Source organism: Colletotrichum tamarilloi, assembly GCF_030869305.1.
Source record: "Colletotrichum tamarilloi strain Tom-12 chromosome Unknown Scaffold_118.1, whole genome shotgun sequence".
Classification (NCBI taxonomy): domain Eukaryota; kingdom Fungi; phylum Ascomycota; class Sordariomycetes; order Glomerellales; family Glomerellaceae; genus Colletotrichum; species Colletotrichum tamarilloi.
In genome coordinates, this window is record NW_026849501.1 from 87,802 (window position 1) to 100,773 (window position 12,972).

Consider the following 12,972-nt stretch of genomic DNA (forward strand, 5'->3'; position numbering starts at 1 on the left):
GGAGATTTATGATTTGACGAGACAACATACACGAATGGGCCATTCAGATGATATCAAGATAGTGCTAATGAACAAGGACCACTCAGTTCTTGATGAACCGTAAAATTATTGATCTTAATGTTTCAACTGCACAAACTCTCAAGGTGCTATTTCTACTCGTGCCCAATCGGCTTACCCTGAGACTGCCACGCCATCGGAGCAGAAGCAGCTACCAATGGCGCCGTTGCACCGCCCTCTCTGGGATCCTCAAGGATGAAGTTCATTGGGAACCCGATATCAAACTCCTTGAAGCTCTCAATCTTCTTGATCTGCTCCCCAGTGAGATGAATGCTCAAGGCCTTGATGTTATCTTGCAAGTGTTCCACCTTGCGACCACCAACAATCGGGAAAACGTAGCGCGCCTTTTGCATAACGTACGCCAAGGCAATTTGTTGGATGCTCTCAATGCCATGCTCCTTGGCAACTTCCTCAAGAACCTCGCTGGCCTTGCGTTGATCCTCGGATTGATCCCCTCCAAACATGGCACGCAGGCCCTCGCCAGCCTTCTTGCGCTCCTCGAGCTGCTTCTTAGACTGCAGCTTACCGCCGCCGAGGACGTCCCAGGGGCAGAGGGCCATGCCAAAGTGGCGAGCCATGGGGATGATGTCCCGCTCCATGTCGCGGATGAGAACGTTCCAGCGACCCTGGTAGACGGAGAACTGGGTCTTCCCATGCGCCTTGGCGTAGGTGTTCGCAGCGGAAACAACCCAAGCGGGTGTATCAGAAACGCCGAGATACAGGACCTTACCCTGCTCGACCAGAATGTGGAGCGAGTCCATCAGCTCCTCGACAGAGGTCGTCCAATCCCACCAGTGGATGTAGAGCAGGTCAATGTAGTCTGTCTGCAGCTTTCTGAGGGAATCCCGGACCGAGAGGTGCAGCGATTTCTTGTGGTTGCCAGAATAATTGACACATTTTCCGGGTCCGAGCGCCTGTTTGCGGTACTGCGTCGTGAACTTGGTTGCAATGAACATGGTGTCCCGGTTCTTCCTGTCGGTCATCCATTCTCCCAGAATCTCCTCGGACTCCTCGTTCTGGTAGTTGTTGGCGGTGTCGATGAAGTTGCCGCCGGCATCGACAAATGCGTCGAGAAGCTTGAAAGAGTCCTCCTTTTCCATGGAACCCATGAACGACGACCACGCAGAGCCGATGGACATTGCACCCAGGCAGAGGGGGGAAACCCTGACACCTGCGGTGGTGGACAGAACGCGGTATCGACCGAGCTCAGTTTTGGGCTCGGGAGCCGGCGCGAAGAGGGTTTGAAGGCCGGACATCGTGAGATGAGTTCAAACTGTGGGGTATGGCAAGAGGTACTTGATGGTGAGGTTTTGGTTGAGCTAATAATGGTACGATGGACTAGTGCCTTTTCTTGTTTTGGATGGAATTGTGCAATGGGACAAACTGAACTGCGTTGAAAATGCTCGCCTTTATATCAACCTTTGCCATGTGAAGCCACCCGTGGAGCAGCTCCAAGCGGTGAGTAGAAACTCTGCAACCCGGGTATAGGAACAAAGTCCGAGAACGCATGCAGGGTTTCATTGCCAAGCGACAAGAATCAACTGTCCACCATCGGGGCCGCTTGTGCCCCGTGCTTTCACCATGACGTTGGAACACTTTCTGGACTTCGACGATGAAATCCTGGAAATGGGCAGATGCGGGTCGATATTCGTCCGCAGGTACTGCGGATCTTGGGATGCAACGCGGCACTTCGCGGGGCCCAGTTGCAGACTACCTAGCGTGGATCGCCATCCCCCCAGACCCGGGGCCCACTTCGGACCCGGAAGCGAGCAGGTGGAAAGGTCTTAGTAATTAATCGATCTCGAGCTAGGCGCTGTGAGACATTACAAGCCTGCCATCAGGGTGGCAATATAGCGACGACTTAATACGTACATGTAAAGCGCGGATAAGTATAGTGTCAAAGTTCCAATATTCTTGGAAACTTACTCGATCCCATGAGCCTCAATACTCAACTAGATGCACGAAGATTCTTAGATATTCTCCGTCGGCAACTGAGATGGAAGATCAAGTAAATTCCATGATGATCCACGACACTGGGCAACATGGGTAGCCCCAGCGGGTTCTCGGAGTCCGTCAACGTTGATGGGGAGAGAGTTGCCCATACCAATCATCGGACTTAACGGCCGTAAGATTTGGCAGTCCGTTGCGATGGGTCTTCTCAACAGAGCTGGGGCTGCGAGCTGCCAGCATGCCTTTTTCCGAGCTTCAAGATCTAGACATAGGTAACTCAGTACTAATGGCTTAGACCGAGATCAGTCAGGTTCTTGTGAAGCCATTTGAGATCACATATCATGGTCATACGTTCTGATGACAAAGGCTGTACAACAGACTATCGAGATGGCTTCACTTACTAGTCGTTTTACAACAGTCGAGCATGAGGTGGTAACTTATGACCTCTTCTATTGATATCAAGCTAGTTTAGCTCCATGCGAGTTGCTTATGCCCCTGATTTGTAGGTTTCAGTCCCCAGCAGACTAGCCCGCTGACGTTTGCGGAGAAGCCGTCGGACTTAAGCCGTCCGTTCATCGGGCCAACGACGTCTCTAGGAGAACCACAAACTCTTCTACAGTTTTGGGTGAAATACAATATTGCCACGTGGAGTAATTTTCAGAAAATCGATTAATTTCAATGAGGGTCACGCCGGGCCCCGATGTAGCTCTTCACCTACCGCCAACTCATTATCCGATGAGATCGTATGAAGTTTGCTCTGCCACGACACCAGGATGACCAATAAGCACAGCTCTGCTCAAGCATAAAATCCCGCGGGGTTCTGAACCATTAAACCCATCCATGCCTTCTCGTCCTCAACCCAGCTTCTCAAGTTTTGGATGATCCGGGCGTCGTCAATTTCTCTAAACTCTTCCACCGCCTCCAAGCCTCGATTCACACGATCTTTACCCTCCCCAGTATGAGGCCAGTCGCTGCCCCAAACCAAGCGATGCGGAACCGCCTCAACCAAGGCCTTGACAATTGGCTCCATATCATCGCAACCGGATTCCGTCCTATCAGATAGTCGATAGAATCCCGAAAGCTTGACAATGGCCTTTGAGGCTCTTGCGAGTTTAACAAGAGCTTCGAAGCCGGGCTGCTTCGTGGGATCGTCTAGGCTGCTTGTTGCCGCGTTGAGCTGCAATTTGGATAGAGCTCGTATCCCGCCGACGTGGTCTGCAATAACTTGAACTGGAAGGGCGACTATTGTGTCATACAAGTCTGTTTCGTCCTTTAGTGTTTGCTCTACCTCGGATTCCAGCTAGAAGTGAGTCTCACCTTCCCACATAGCAGGAGCGCAAAATAGCTGAATCTTCCAGCCCGGGAGGTATTGAATCCTCGAAGCGGTCTGCAAAATAGTGTCTTTAAGTGCGTTGAGATCTGTCGACTTGCCATCTGCTTGCTTGTTGATTCTCAACCCGCGCACGCCCGCATCATGCAGTTCCATGAGATTTGCGTCAGAAATCTTCTCAATGTCCACCACGGCGATACCCCGGACGATGCGACTGCCACCCTCGCGCAAGCTTTTCAGCGAACGCAAAAGCACTGTATTATCGCTTCCGTACGGCGATGGTTGAACAAGTACGATGTTGAGAGGTGTTGCCCGGGTTAGACTGGAACTGAGATCCAAGAGCTGTTGTGCCGTCGCCCGAGCGGGCGTGTACGATCTGCCGGGCGCAAAGGGCCCTATTGATGCGTCGAACACATGGACGTGAGTATCCCAACTATCCGGCGAGAGGTTCGACCTTTCAAACCGGAAGTATCAGCCACGCGCGTAGAGTTACGTTGCGAAGTTATTTTTGAATCACTTACCGAGCAGTAGTGAACTTGGAAGACTCCATTTTTCACTCGTTGCGTCAGTCAGCATGGACTTTCGATCCTGGGGCCTCTACTTTTCCGAGTTGCGCGAGCTTTTTTCTCGGAATCCTTCTTGAAAGATCGCAAGCCATGGGATTCCCCGCACCGGCACAGGGTCGGACCAGTAAATGCGTTGTTGGTACCGCGCGGTGAAATCCCGTGGTTGCCTTTCGGCGTTACTCCGCAGTCCGCCCCACTTACGTTCGGGCTACTCCGGCTAAGCCCCGGGTTTCTACTCGGGATGAACGAGCCAGTCGGCTGCTGTCACTTTTCGAATGGTATTGCCTTCCAATTCCACAAAAAGAAAGGTCGCTCGGTAAGCTTCGAAAGCTCAGAGTCGGCGAGACAAAATCCCTCTCGAAGAGGGATAGTAACCCAGTGAAGGCCTCTTGAAACCTGGCTTGCCGCGCGCCTTGAACCAATATCAATTCCAAAATGCAAAATGGGGACTTGAATGAGCAGGATGTTGAAGTGATTGGATGTTATGACCACGCGACAGACTGCTTGATGCCCTGCGAGCTGAGTGGGACTCTTGAACCGAAAATGCCATGTTCTTGGTGTTTTCTAGTCGTTAGAGAAGCTCCCTCTCACAGCCTTTCGTTCGTCCGTCATCTTCGCCTCCGATGACTTGTCCGAAATATGTGAGCACAGAGCGCGTCTGTTGGCAGCTTTTCAAGCTGAAGAGTCTCACAGGTGGCTGAACTCATCGATGGAAGTATTCCCGAATTGTTCCACTGCCAAACGGGGGCGGGGAACCTTTTGGTCAAAGACGGTGGACGTCAAGCAGTCTGAAACCCGCTTCAATCCAACGGACTCGCTAGACACGGTAACAGTTTAGTCCAGTTCACTTCAGGGTGTGGGAGACCGTTAGTTTTCATGCGTCGCCAACTACCTGGGTAAGAATGTTAGCGGCTATGCGGCAACAGCAGATTCAACCACACACATATCAACCAAAGGCTAGAATCTTGTTGCGTGGTCCCTCACTAGAACTGACATCTTCCTCCCTCATCCTCTGCCCTGTTCGTCCCCCAAATCAGGGATATCCCCTGGCCCTACCCTGCAAAATTCAGCTGAGTCAGCGTTCTGGACTCCTGAAAGAGTCTAAGAGATCGCCGCATAGTTGCATCCTGCAGGACCTGATGTCATATCGATCGCAGTGCGGGGCTCGCCGCTGTGGCCCCCCGTTGTACAGTCAGCCCCCAATTGGCACCGGGTATTTGCTGCGTGGGAAGAGTAGCCACAGAGCTCTCCCAGCTCTTCCCCCGCGAACGACGTGCTGCCCGCCTATGAAACCCTGTTTCTCATCCACCAACGCGCCGTGCGGCCACGACGGCTGACGTCACACTCGGTGCATCAAAGCAGGAAAATTCCAAGATTCGGCCAGCAAAGTGAATGAAGCACTGGGAAAACTCTGGGACATGGACGTCAACGTCTGTCGTCTGCGCAGGGACCGCGTGACTGAAGCACAGAGAACGACGTATGATGCGTGCCCCCTTCCCCGTCGCCTTTAGTAGCCTGCGTCCCCGTCTTAGTGCTATGATTCCGCAGCTTCCACACCCACTTACACCAACCACTACTCTCACCCACACACATAGCGAGCAAACGAGTTGACGAGTTCACGATTATCCGGAGCATATCATAGCGGCATCTAGCGATTCCAAAAGGGATATCGATATCCATAACAACTGAAGAACAAGACAACCAACCCAACCAATCCAACCAACCAAAATGCCTTCCGTCCTAGGTCTTACAACAGACCCCTCCCCCCACGGTCCAGGCGCCGAGCAGAAGCAGAAGAAGAAGAAGCCCCAATTCTCCGGCATCGCCGACGACGCAAACCTCGAAGGCAAACAACTAGCCCGCCGCGAAAAGAAGCCCGAAGAAGTCGGCTCTCCCGACGGCGTCGAAAAGAAGAAGAAGAAGAAGTCGAGCAAATCCAAGAAGGAGAAGAAGGAGTCGAGCGGTCCCAAGCAAATGCGCCACTACGACACCGACGAAGAAGACGACTCGGAAGAAGAAGGACCCCTCAACACGATCAAGCTCCGCAACCACGCAAAGGCAATCGAGATGGAGACGCTCCTCTGGGGCGCCCTCTGCCACAAGCCCAAGAGCGCCCTGAAGTACATTGGCAAAGGCGCCATCATGTGCAACCCGCTCCTCTTTGGCGATGCCGAGGTCTATTCGGAGCGCTCTGAGCCCACCCTTAAGGAGATGCTCAAGGAACACGCCGACCCGCCCATGAGCTTCAAGATGCACAAGCCCCACGTCTGCGAGGTCGGCCTCATGGCCATGTCCATCTGCTGCGACGTCACCATCTTCCGCATGAATGATAACAACGAGCTCGAGGCCGAGGAGTGTCAGATCTCGTCTAGCTGGCGACAAGTGGCGAGCGGAGACTGGGAGATGGCGAGCTCCATGGCCGGATGGCAGGAGTAGGGAGGTCTACTATGTCTTACTTTCTAGAACCAAGCGAGCAGGTGGTGGAAGGCGTAACTGCGGTTGTTGTACTATTTCGTTTGTTTTCCTCTTTCCATTTCATACCTGTACGGCGTCGATGTGTAACGATTCTATCTTCATTGTAATGTACTACAGCCTGCATGAATTGATCATCTGCATTGTTCGACGTACCATCCAGTCCCTCCTTGTCAACTCCAAGTCCCCTCAATCGTGAGACTTATTCCTCAAACTGCCATTTGACGGAATGGTACCAAGATTGAATACTCTGTTCATCCGTCTCTACTTTCCCAATGTTTTCTATCCTTCTATTTTACTTCAGGCCTTGCCCGAGTTGTGACTCTTGAAATCATTCTTTGGAACCCTGACGGCCCAGTACAAAGCCGCCGCCGTAGCGACATTGAATACGCAAAATACCCAAATGAAACCAAAGTCGCGCCACCTGTTGTCGAAGCTCATGTTCATGCTCGACAAGAACGCATTCGTATCGGCCATGCCGCAGTACTGGCAAGCGTTCGTGCCGGCATCCACCAAGTAGCCGCCCTTCTCCAGTATATACGCAGCCATGTACTCACCACAGGTGCCATTAGCGGGTGCGGCGAACTCCAGCAGCTCAGAAGCGCTGCATACCACCGGTGCATTGGCGAGGCCGACGCTGAGGAAACCCTCTACAATATAGGTGAACGGGTTGACGCGATACATGAAGATCCAGAAACCCGGCAATTCATTCGGGCCAGCCAATACACTTTTGCCATCGTCAGTTTTTTTCGATCAAATTTCTCAAGTCACCCCGAGTAGGACAAATTGTGGCAGCTCAATGTTGGGATGCACTTACCCGCAGAAAGCAAACATGAGAATGAAAAGCAAATTCATGATCCCACCCGCAACCTCGGCGCTGCCAAGACCAGCAATCATAAGATGCGCAAACGTGCTCGAGAACAAAAAGAAGACCCAGCAGATGAGAAAAAGCGTCATGCCGCGCGAGTGAACGGAATCTGTCCATTCGGCGTTGCGATCGAGTCTCATGGGATAAAACCAGAACAGGAACGAGAAGATGGCCATGATCTAGCCGCCCAATTGTTAGTATAGAGTTTGGCGCCAGGCAAGGGCTTTGCGTTGCCTATGATGTTCACTTACAGAGTTCCAAAACATCTCGACGATGACATTAGCACCCATAAATGCCATCCAAGAATACGATTTCGCCGGCCGCTCGCGGGCTTCGTACATGGTACGCTGAGAGACAAAGACCGGCATGATCTGCTGCACCATCTGGCTGAAGATGAAGAGAAAGATGTAAACGCCAAACATCTGATTCCGGAGACCGCGTTCGGTATTGTTACCGCCGAGGAGCGTAAGCCCAATGAACAAGGCCTGTCCGCGTCAGTCAGCTTTCTTGTGGCGTACTCGACTCAATGCTCTGCAAATAGCGCTTACCGAACCGAACGTCAAGATGGACTTAGAAAAGATATACGAAGGACTGCGCCAGTACTGCTGGAAGACTCGTCTCGTCACCTGTCGTATCTGCACACCAAAACCTGCAGCGAACTCCGCGTACGTAGATGCATCATGATCTGCTGTTGTAGATGTGGCCCCTTTCTCGTCTGCATGTGATGATAACCTCGCAAGCTCAGTCTGAACGGCCTGGTATTCGTTGCTTTGCCTCCATACGGCAGGCCAGTCGATATCGGTATGCGCCTTCGGTGCTGCCCCAATCACCTCCAGCATGTACTCGGCAGGGTTGGATCCAGGTTGGTAGGCTGGAGCTCCGTGCCGGCTGAGATAATCGATGAGAATGTGTGAGTTCTTGCCAATGTCGCCGAAGTACACCGTCCGTCCACCTCTGGCAAGCAACAACAACCGATCGAACCTCTGGAATAGCGATGCCGAAGGTTGATGTATTGTACAGAGAATCGCTTGCCCATTCCTCGTCAGCTTCTCCATCAAATCACAGATTGACCACGATGTCTGACTGTCGAGACCCGATGTTGGTTCGTCCAGGAAAAGCAGCAGCTGTGGTCGGGCAGCTAGCTCTACTCCAATGGTCAAACGTTTACGTTGTTCAACGTTAAGCCCCTCGCCCAGGTCCCCAATCACAGCCTCTGCATACTCCTGCATGCCGAGGAGATCAATCACTGTGTCCACGTAGGCCAACTTCTCTTCTCGGCTGTACCGCTTAGGTTGTCGTAGTAGAGCACTGAAACTCAACGCTTCTCTTACGGTCGCTGTGTGGAGGTGAAGGTCCTGCTGTGTGACGTATCCCGTCTTGCGTTGGAACGAAGAGTCTCGTAGCTGCCCGTCGACGAGCATCTCTCCACTAACAACACCCATGGTGACACGACTGGCCAGAACATCTAAAAGGCTCGTCTTACCAGCTCCCGAGACTCCCTGTGATGATACGTATGTTAGCCACGTCTGGTAGCCAATTAGGAATAAGGCAGGAACCCACCATCAGTGCTGTCAACGTCCCGGGCTTCACCCAGCCGTCACAGTGATCAAGGATCCTGCGGGCCTCGCCTTTGACTTGCACATCGTAGCAGACGTCGTTCCAATGAAACACAGACGTTTGCTTCGCGAGGTCTGAGTTATCGCTGTCGTCATCTACCTGTATCGTTGGCTGCGACGGGTTTCCTCCCAAAGTCTCGATATCATCATGACCTTTCTTGGCACTCTTCAGCGCCCTACGCTTGAAAAGCAACACTTCGCCCTTGGATCTCTCAGATGAAACCAGCTCGACGGCGACAAGATAGAGAGACATGAAGAAGATGGTGATGGCAACCAAGATGCCAAAATTTCTCCAGCGATGACCGGTCAGGAACCCATAGACGACTCGAAGGTGCTCTTCACCATTTACGGAATTGGAACCCGGCATCGCTCCACCAATATCACAGACACGTTCATCCAATGTAGCAGTTGCGTAACCGGGTCCTGTCGGGACAAACTGCGAGCAGGTGAAATTCCGTCCAACGAATTCGTTTAGTGCGAGACCTTCTTGCGCGTAGAAGACGGGGTTGATCCAGCGAATCCATCCAATCCAGTCGCTAAGGTATGACTGCGGCATAGCAAAGCCGCTGAACAGCATCAGTGCCAGCAGGATGATAGCTGAGGGCGCCAGAGCTTGCGAGGTCGTCTTGGTAACGGAGCCGAGGAATCGAAAGATCATGGACATGGAGACTGTGATAGTGAAAGAGAACAATAGGAAGAAGAAAAAAGGCCCGGCTGACTCGCGCCGTAAATTCGTCATAAAATAGATTGGCACATTGATGAACAACGCGTTGATCATCTTGTACGGTAAGTCGACGAGCATTGCGGCAACGGCCTCAGCACTTGGATGATAGAGTGCGTATCTGGCATGCTTCTCGATGATCTTTCTCTTTCCATAGAGCGTGAGAATCTCCATAATGCTACCCATAGCATTGATGAGAATGGTGTAGAATATCAGAAGATTACGGTTGTAGAGACTGGAAGAGTTTGGTGCCAAGTTGTAGAAGATGCTTGAGATAATAAGAGATTCGAAGAAATTGGTCGTCAACATTGTGATGGTCATCCACGGCTCGCTAATCAGTAGTTTGAAGCTGCGCCACAGATTGAGGCTGATTTGCTGCACGTAGGACAACGTATATGGTGACGAAGATCGCTGCGCTTTGGACTGATGCGCTCGTCGAGTGGCCGAAAACTTCTTGTGCGTATCTCCGCCAAAAGGGTACTGCTGCTCGAACGAATCGATCTCCTCCAACAGGTTTCGGCGATGCTGGCTATCTTTCCAAGCTTGAGCAAACTCTTCAGGACTCCGCGGCGGTGTTCGGCCTTTCCACTCGGGTTGCACAATTCTCTCGGAAGAGCTTGTCATTGAAGTCAGGAAGTCGGCAGTGGTCTTCTGCTCCGGACACAGGAAACCAAGATTTTCGAAATAGGCTTTCGCATCGGTGGATTTCCCGAAGAAGATCTGGCGGCCTTCGTAAAGGACGATGACTTTGTCAAAAAGCTGTCCATATGATGAGTAACGAAACATTCCAGCGGCGGAAATAAGCATTTAGCGATAAAAGCAAGAATGGCAGAGCAGGGAAACAAGAGATAAAACTCACTTCATAGGCTTCCTGGGGTGCTTGGTAAATGGCCACAGAGGAGCTGCAGCCGAAAACGTCTGCCTGCATGCGGAGGGTTCGACAGAACTCGATTGCATTGGCAGAATCGAGACCTCGCGTGCTATTGTCCCAGCATTGAAGAGGAGAATAGCTCAAGGCGGCCTCCGCGATACTGACCCTCTTCCGCTCGCCTCCGCTAACCCCTACGAAGATTTAGTCTAGGTTGCCTTAGAGTTATCAAAGACGCGAGCTCCTCACCACGGACAAAGTCGTCTCCAACCCGCGTTTCCTTCGTGTGTGAGATACCCAAAAGTGCCATGACGACGTCACGAAGGTGCTCCGCGTACTGGTGCTCAGAGATTCCATGCGGAAGTTCCATATTCTGGGGGCACCGTGCCCTAGCTGCAAAGTAGAGGGTTTCCCCGACAGTTAGGTAGGGAAAGTGATGGTCGAATTCTGCAGTGTAGATTGCTTCTCCTTTGAACGATGTTTTCATCTCTTTCGGGGAGATGCCTTGATAGTTAATGGTCGCTCCATCAGCGATATAGAAACCGTGGGTCTCGCCAGCGATAGTCTTGAGCAACGTTGTACAGCCAGAGCCGGGTGGACCAAGCACTGCAAGCATCTCTCCACTTTGAATGACGCCTTCCAAGTCGTGCAAAATGTCGATGCGCTGCTTCTTTCCTGAGGAAGATAACCAGGAAATTAAGGCGGCAGCCTCCAAAAAGAAGTTGCCAACAGTCTTCTGATAGTCCGTAGTCGTTCCCAAGCCATAGACTTGCAAATCCTTAAAAGCAAGACCCACCGTATTGGGTGCATTTCCGAGAAGAGCATTGGTCTGGAGCCTATAGAAAGCTGCGGCCCATCTTCGAGCGTCGAATTTGTCGCTCTTTGGATCGAGTGTGGCGTCGGATGGCTCAGGAAATAGGTTATGGCCTCCTCCATGAGACGCCGAGGTTAGGCGCCTAGCCAAGTCATGGACTTCTTCTTCAGCTTCTTCGGCATCTAATAGGATCGGGACGCTTCCGATGCCGTCGAATGTGGATGCATGGGGTTCATTCGCATGAGGACCGGGGTCCAAGATCGCGGGTGCCGGCATTTTGCAACTATTCTCGGTGCCGGTGGGAGGCAGACTTTGGGACCACTCGCGTAAGCTCTACACCGTAGGACTTATGGTTGGGAGATGTAATTCGGGCTGAATCTTAGTCAGAGTAGATGTGTAGGAAAGATGGAAAAGTGGACCGTGAAGTGAATCTCTACCATTGACAACCCCAAGTTAAATCATCAAGGAGGTGCCCGGGTCTTTGTATACAGTGAACAAGTTCTCTTGTCTCGTGGAAAGAAGAATAGAGAGAGTTTCCATGACTGTGTTTGAAATTCGAATTGAGTTCCATCCGCAATTGTGTGTTGGTGGAGAAGATGCAGGTTGTGTTCTCGGAAAGTGCGAAATGCCTTTGGACGTCGTCGATCCGGAAGGCGTTCCGGCGAACCGACCACGGCCGGGAAGGAGCGCGCTGAAGACGGTGCCGCACTTTCGGAAAATGCGAAAGACCGATTAGGTGGGTCTGGAGGGCCCATCTTCCACTCAGAGACGAGAACCGCGGCACGTCACAGCTGCCAAGGATGGAAAGAGCGCCGTAGGCGGTCCCAATTGGGGCAAGGTCAATTCGACGAAGCCAAGCTCGTGGCAGTCCGCGGTCACTGTGTCGTTTCTTCCGAGAAACATGTCCGAACATGCGCCAAGTTCCACACCGTTGATGACTCTGAAGTGAGATCGTGTGTGGAGAACCCTACCTAGGCTACACTGGCTTGCAGTTTTGAGGCCCGTAAGGCGCTGGCGCGTGTCATCCGGTTTCCCCCCATCTTCGACAACAAAAGCTGATCGGTGCGTCCGTATGCACTGAGACCCTTGGATACTCCGAGCCAGTTGCGGCTCTGTCATTTGTATTCCCTTATCCAAAACCCATCTGGAATCACAGCCTCGGCATTCCACGCGCTGTAGATGGGGACCTTGGTGCCCATGGAGCGGCAAGAAGTTGTGGTTTTGAACGGCCTTTCGGTAAGCCCGCATTTTCCATCAAATTCAATTCGAGTATCCCAAGCCCTGCCCGCTTCAAGGTCCTCTTCAGGCGATTCTTTGAAGCGTACACCCTAGCATAGCTGGGAGCTGTTATGGGTCTGATGGCATGAAACTTACATTTCATTGGTAGTGTACGAATTGTCGCAGCAAAAAGGTACGTTGTGCCGTCAGTCTGCTTGCAACTTGTGCCATGCTTATACCCTCCCAGCTTAGATGTAGTCGTGACACACCCATTTGTGAGCGATGTAAGTCAACATACCCACTTCCTGGCACCCCCCTGTTTCTGGCACCCACAAAAACGCGAAAATCCACCACAACCCAATGCCCACCCCCAACCTCCTTTTATCACAACATTTTCAATTCGCGTCCAAATGGGCTCATCTTTTGCACATGTCTTCTTCTATATATAATGCCTCAATATACCGAAGATCAGCTTCGTCAGGCTCTCGAGGA

At 52.0% G+C, this 12,972-nt stretch overlaps 4 protein-coding genes across 4 annotated transcripts; 1 reads left to right on the plus strand and 3 right to left on the minus strand.

Annotated features, from left to right (window-relative positions):
* Positions 1-152: 152 nt before the first annotated feature.
* Positions 153-1,313, minus strand: CTAM01_14307 (aryl-alcohol dehydrogenase AAD14; the record flags this gene model as incomplete). The annotated part of the gene is made up of 1 exon (XM_060530308.1): positions 153-1,313. One exon carries the CDS (start codon positions 1,311-1,313, stop codon positions 153-155), a length of 1,161 nt encoding a protein of 386 aa, XP_060375142.1.
* A 1,490-nt stretch (positions 1,314-2,803) lies between these two features.
* On the minus strand, positions 2,804-3,887 carry CTAM01_14308 (uncharacterized protein; the record flags this gene model as incomplete). Its single annotated transcript, XM_060530309.1, has 3 exons — positions 2,804-3,267; positions 3,325-3,791; positions 3,859-3,887. The coding sequence occupies 3 exons, from the start codon at positions 3,885-3,887 to the stop codon at positions 2,804-2,806; spliced, it is 960 nt and encodes a 319-aa protein (XP_060375143.1).
* A 1,744-nt stretch (positions 3,888-5,631) lies between these two features.
* CTAM01_14309 (uncharacterized protein) lies at positions 5,632-6,339 on the plus strand (the record flags this gene model as incomplete). Its single annotated transcript, XM_060530310.1, has 1 exon — positions 5,632-6,339. The coding sequence occupies one exon, from the start codon at positions 5,632-5,634 to the stop codon at positions 6,337-6,339; it is 708 nt and encodes a 235-aa protein (XP_060375144.1).
* Positions 6,340-6,675: 336 nt separating this feature from the next.
* CTAM01_14310 (ABC-2 type transporter) lies at positions 6,676-11,538 on the minus strand (the record flags this gene model as incomplete). The annotated part of the gene is made up of 7 exons (XM_060530311.1): positions 6,676-7,102; positions 7,193-7,422; positions 7,495-7,728; positions 7,792-8,742; positions 8,804-10,339; positions 10,440-10,642; positions 10,698-11,538. 7 exons carry the CDS (start codon positions 11,536-11,538, stop codon positions 6,676-6,678), a joined length of 4,422 nt encoding a protein of 1,473 aa, XP_060375145.1.
* Positions 11,539-12,972: the final 1,434 nt, after the last annotated feature.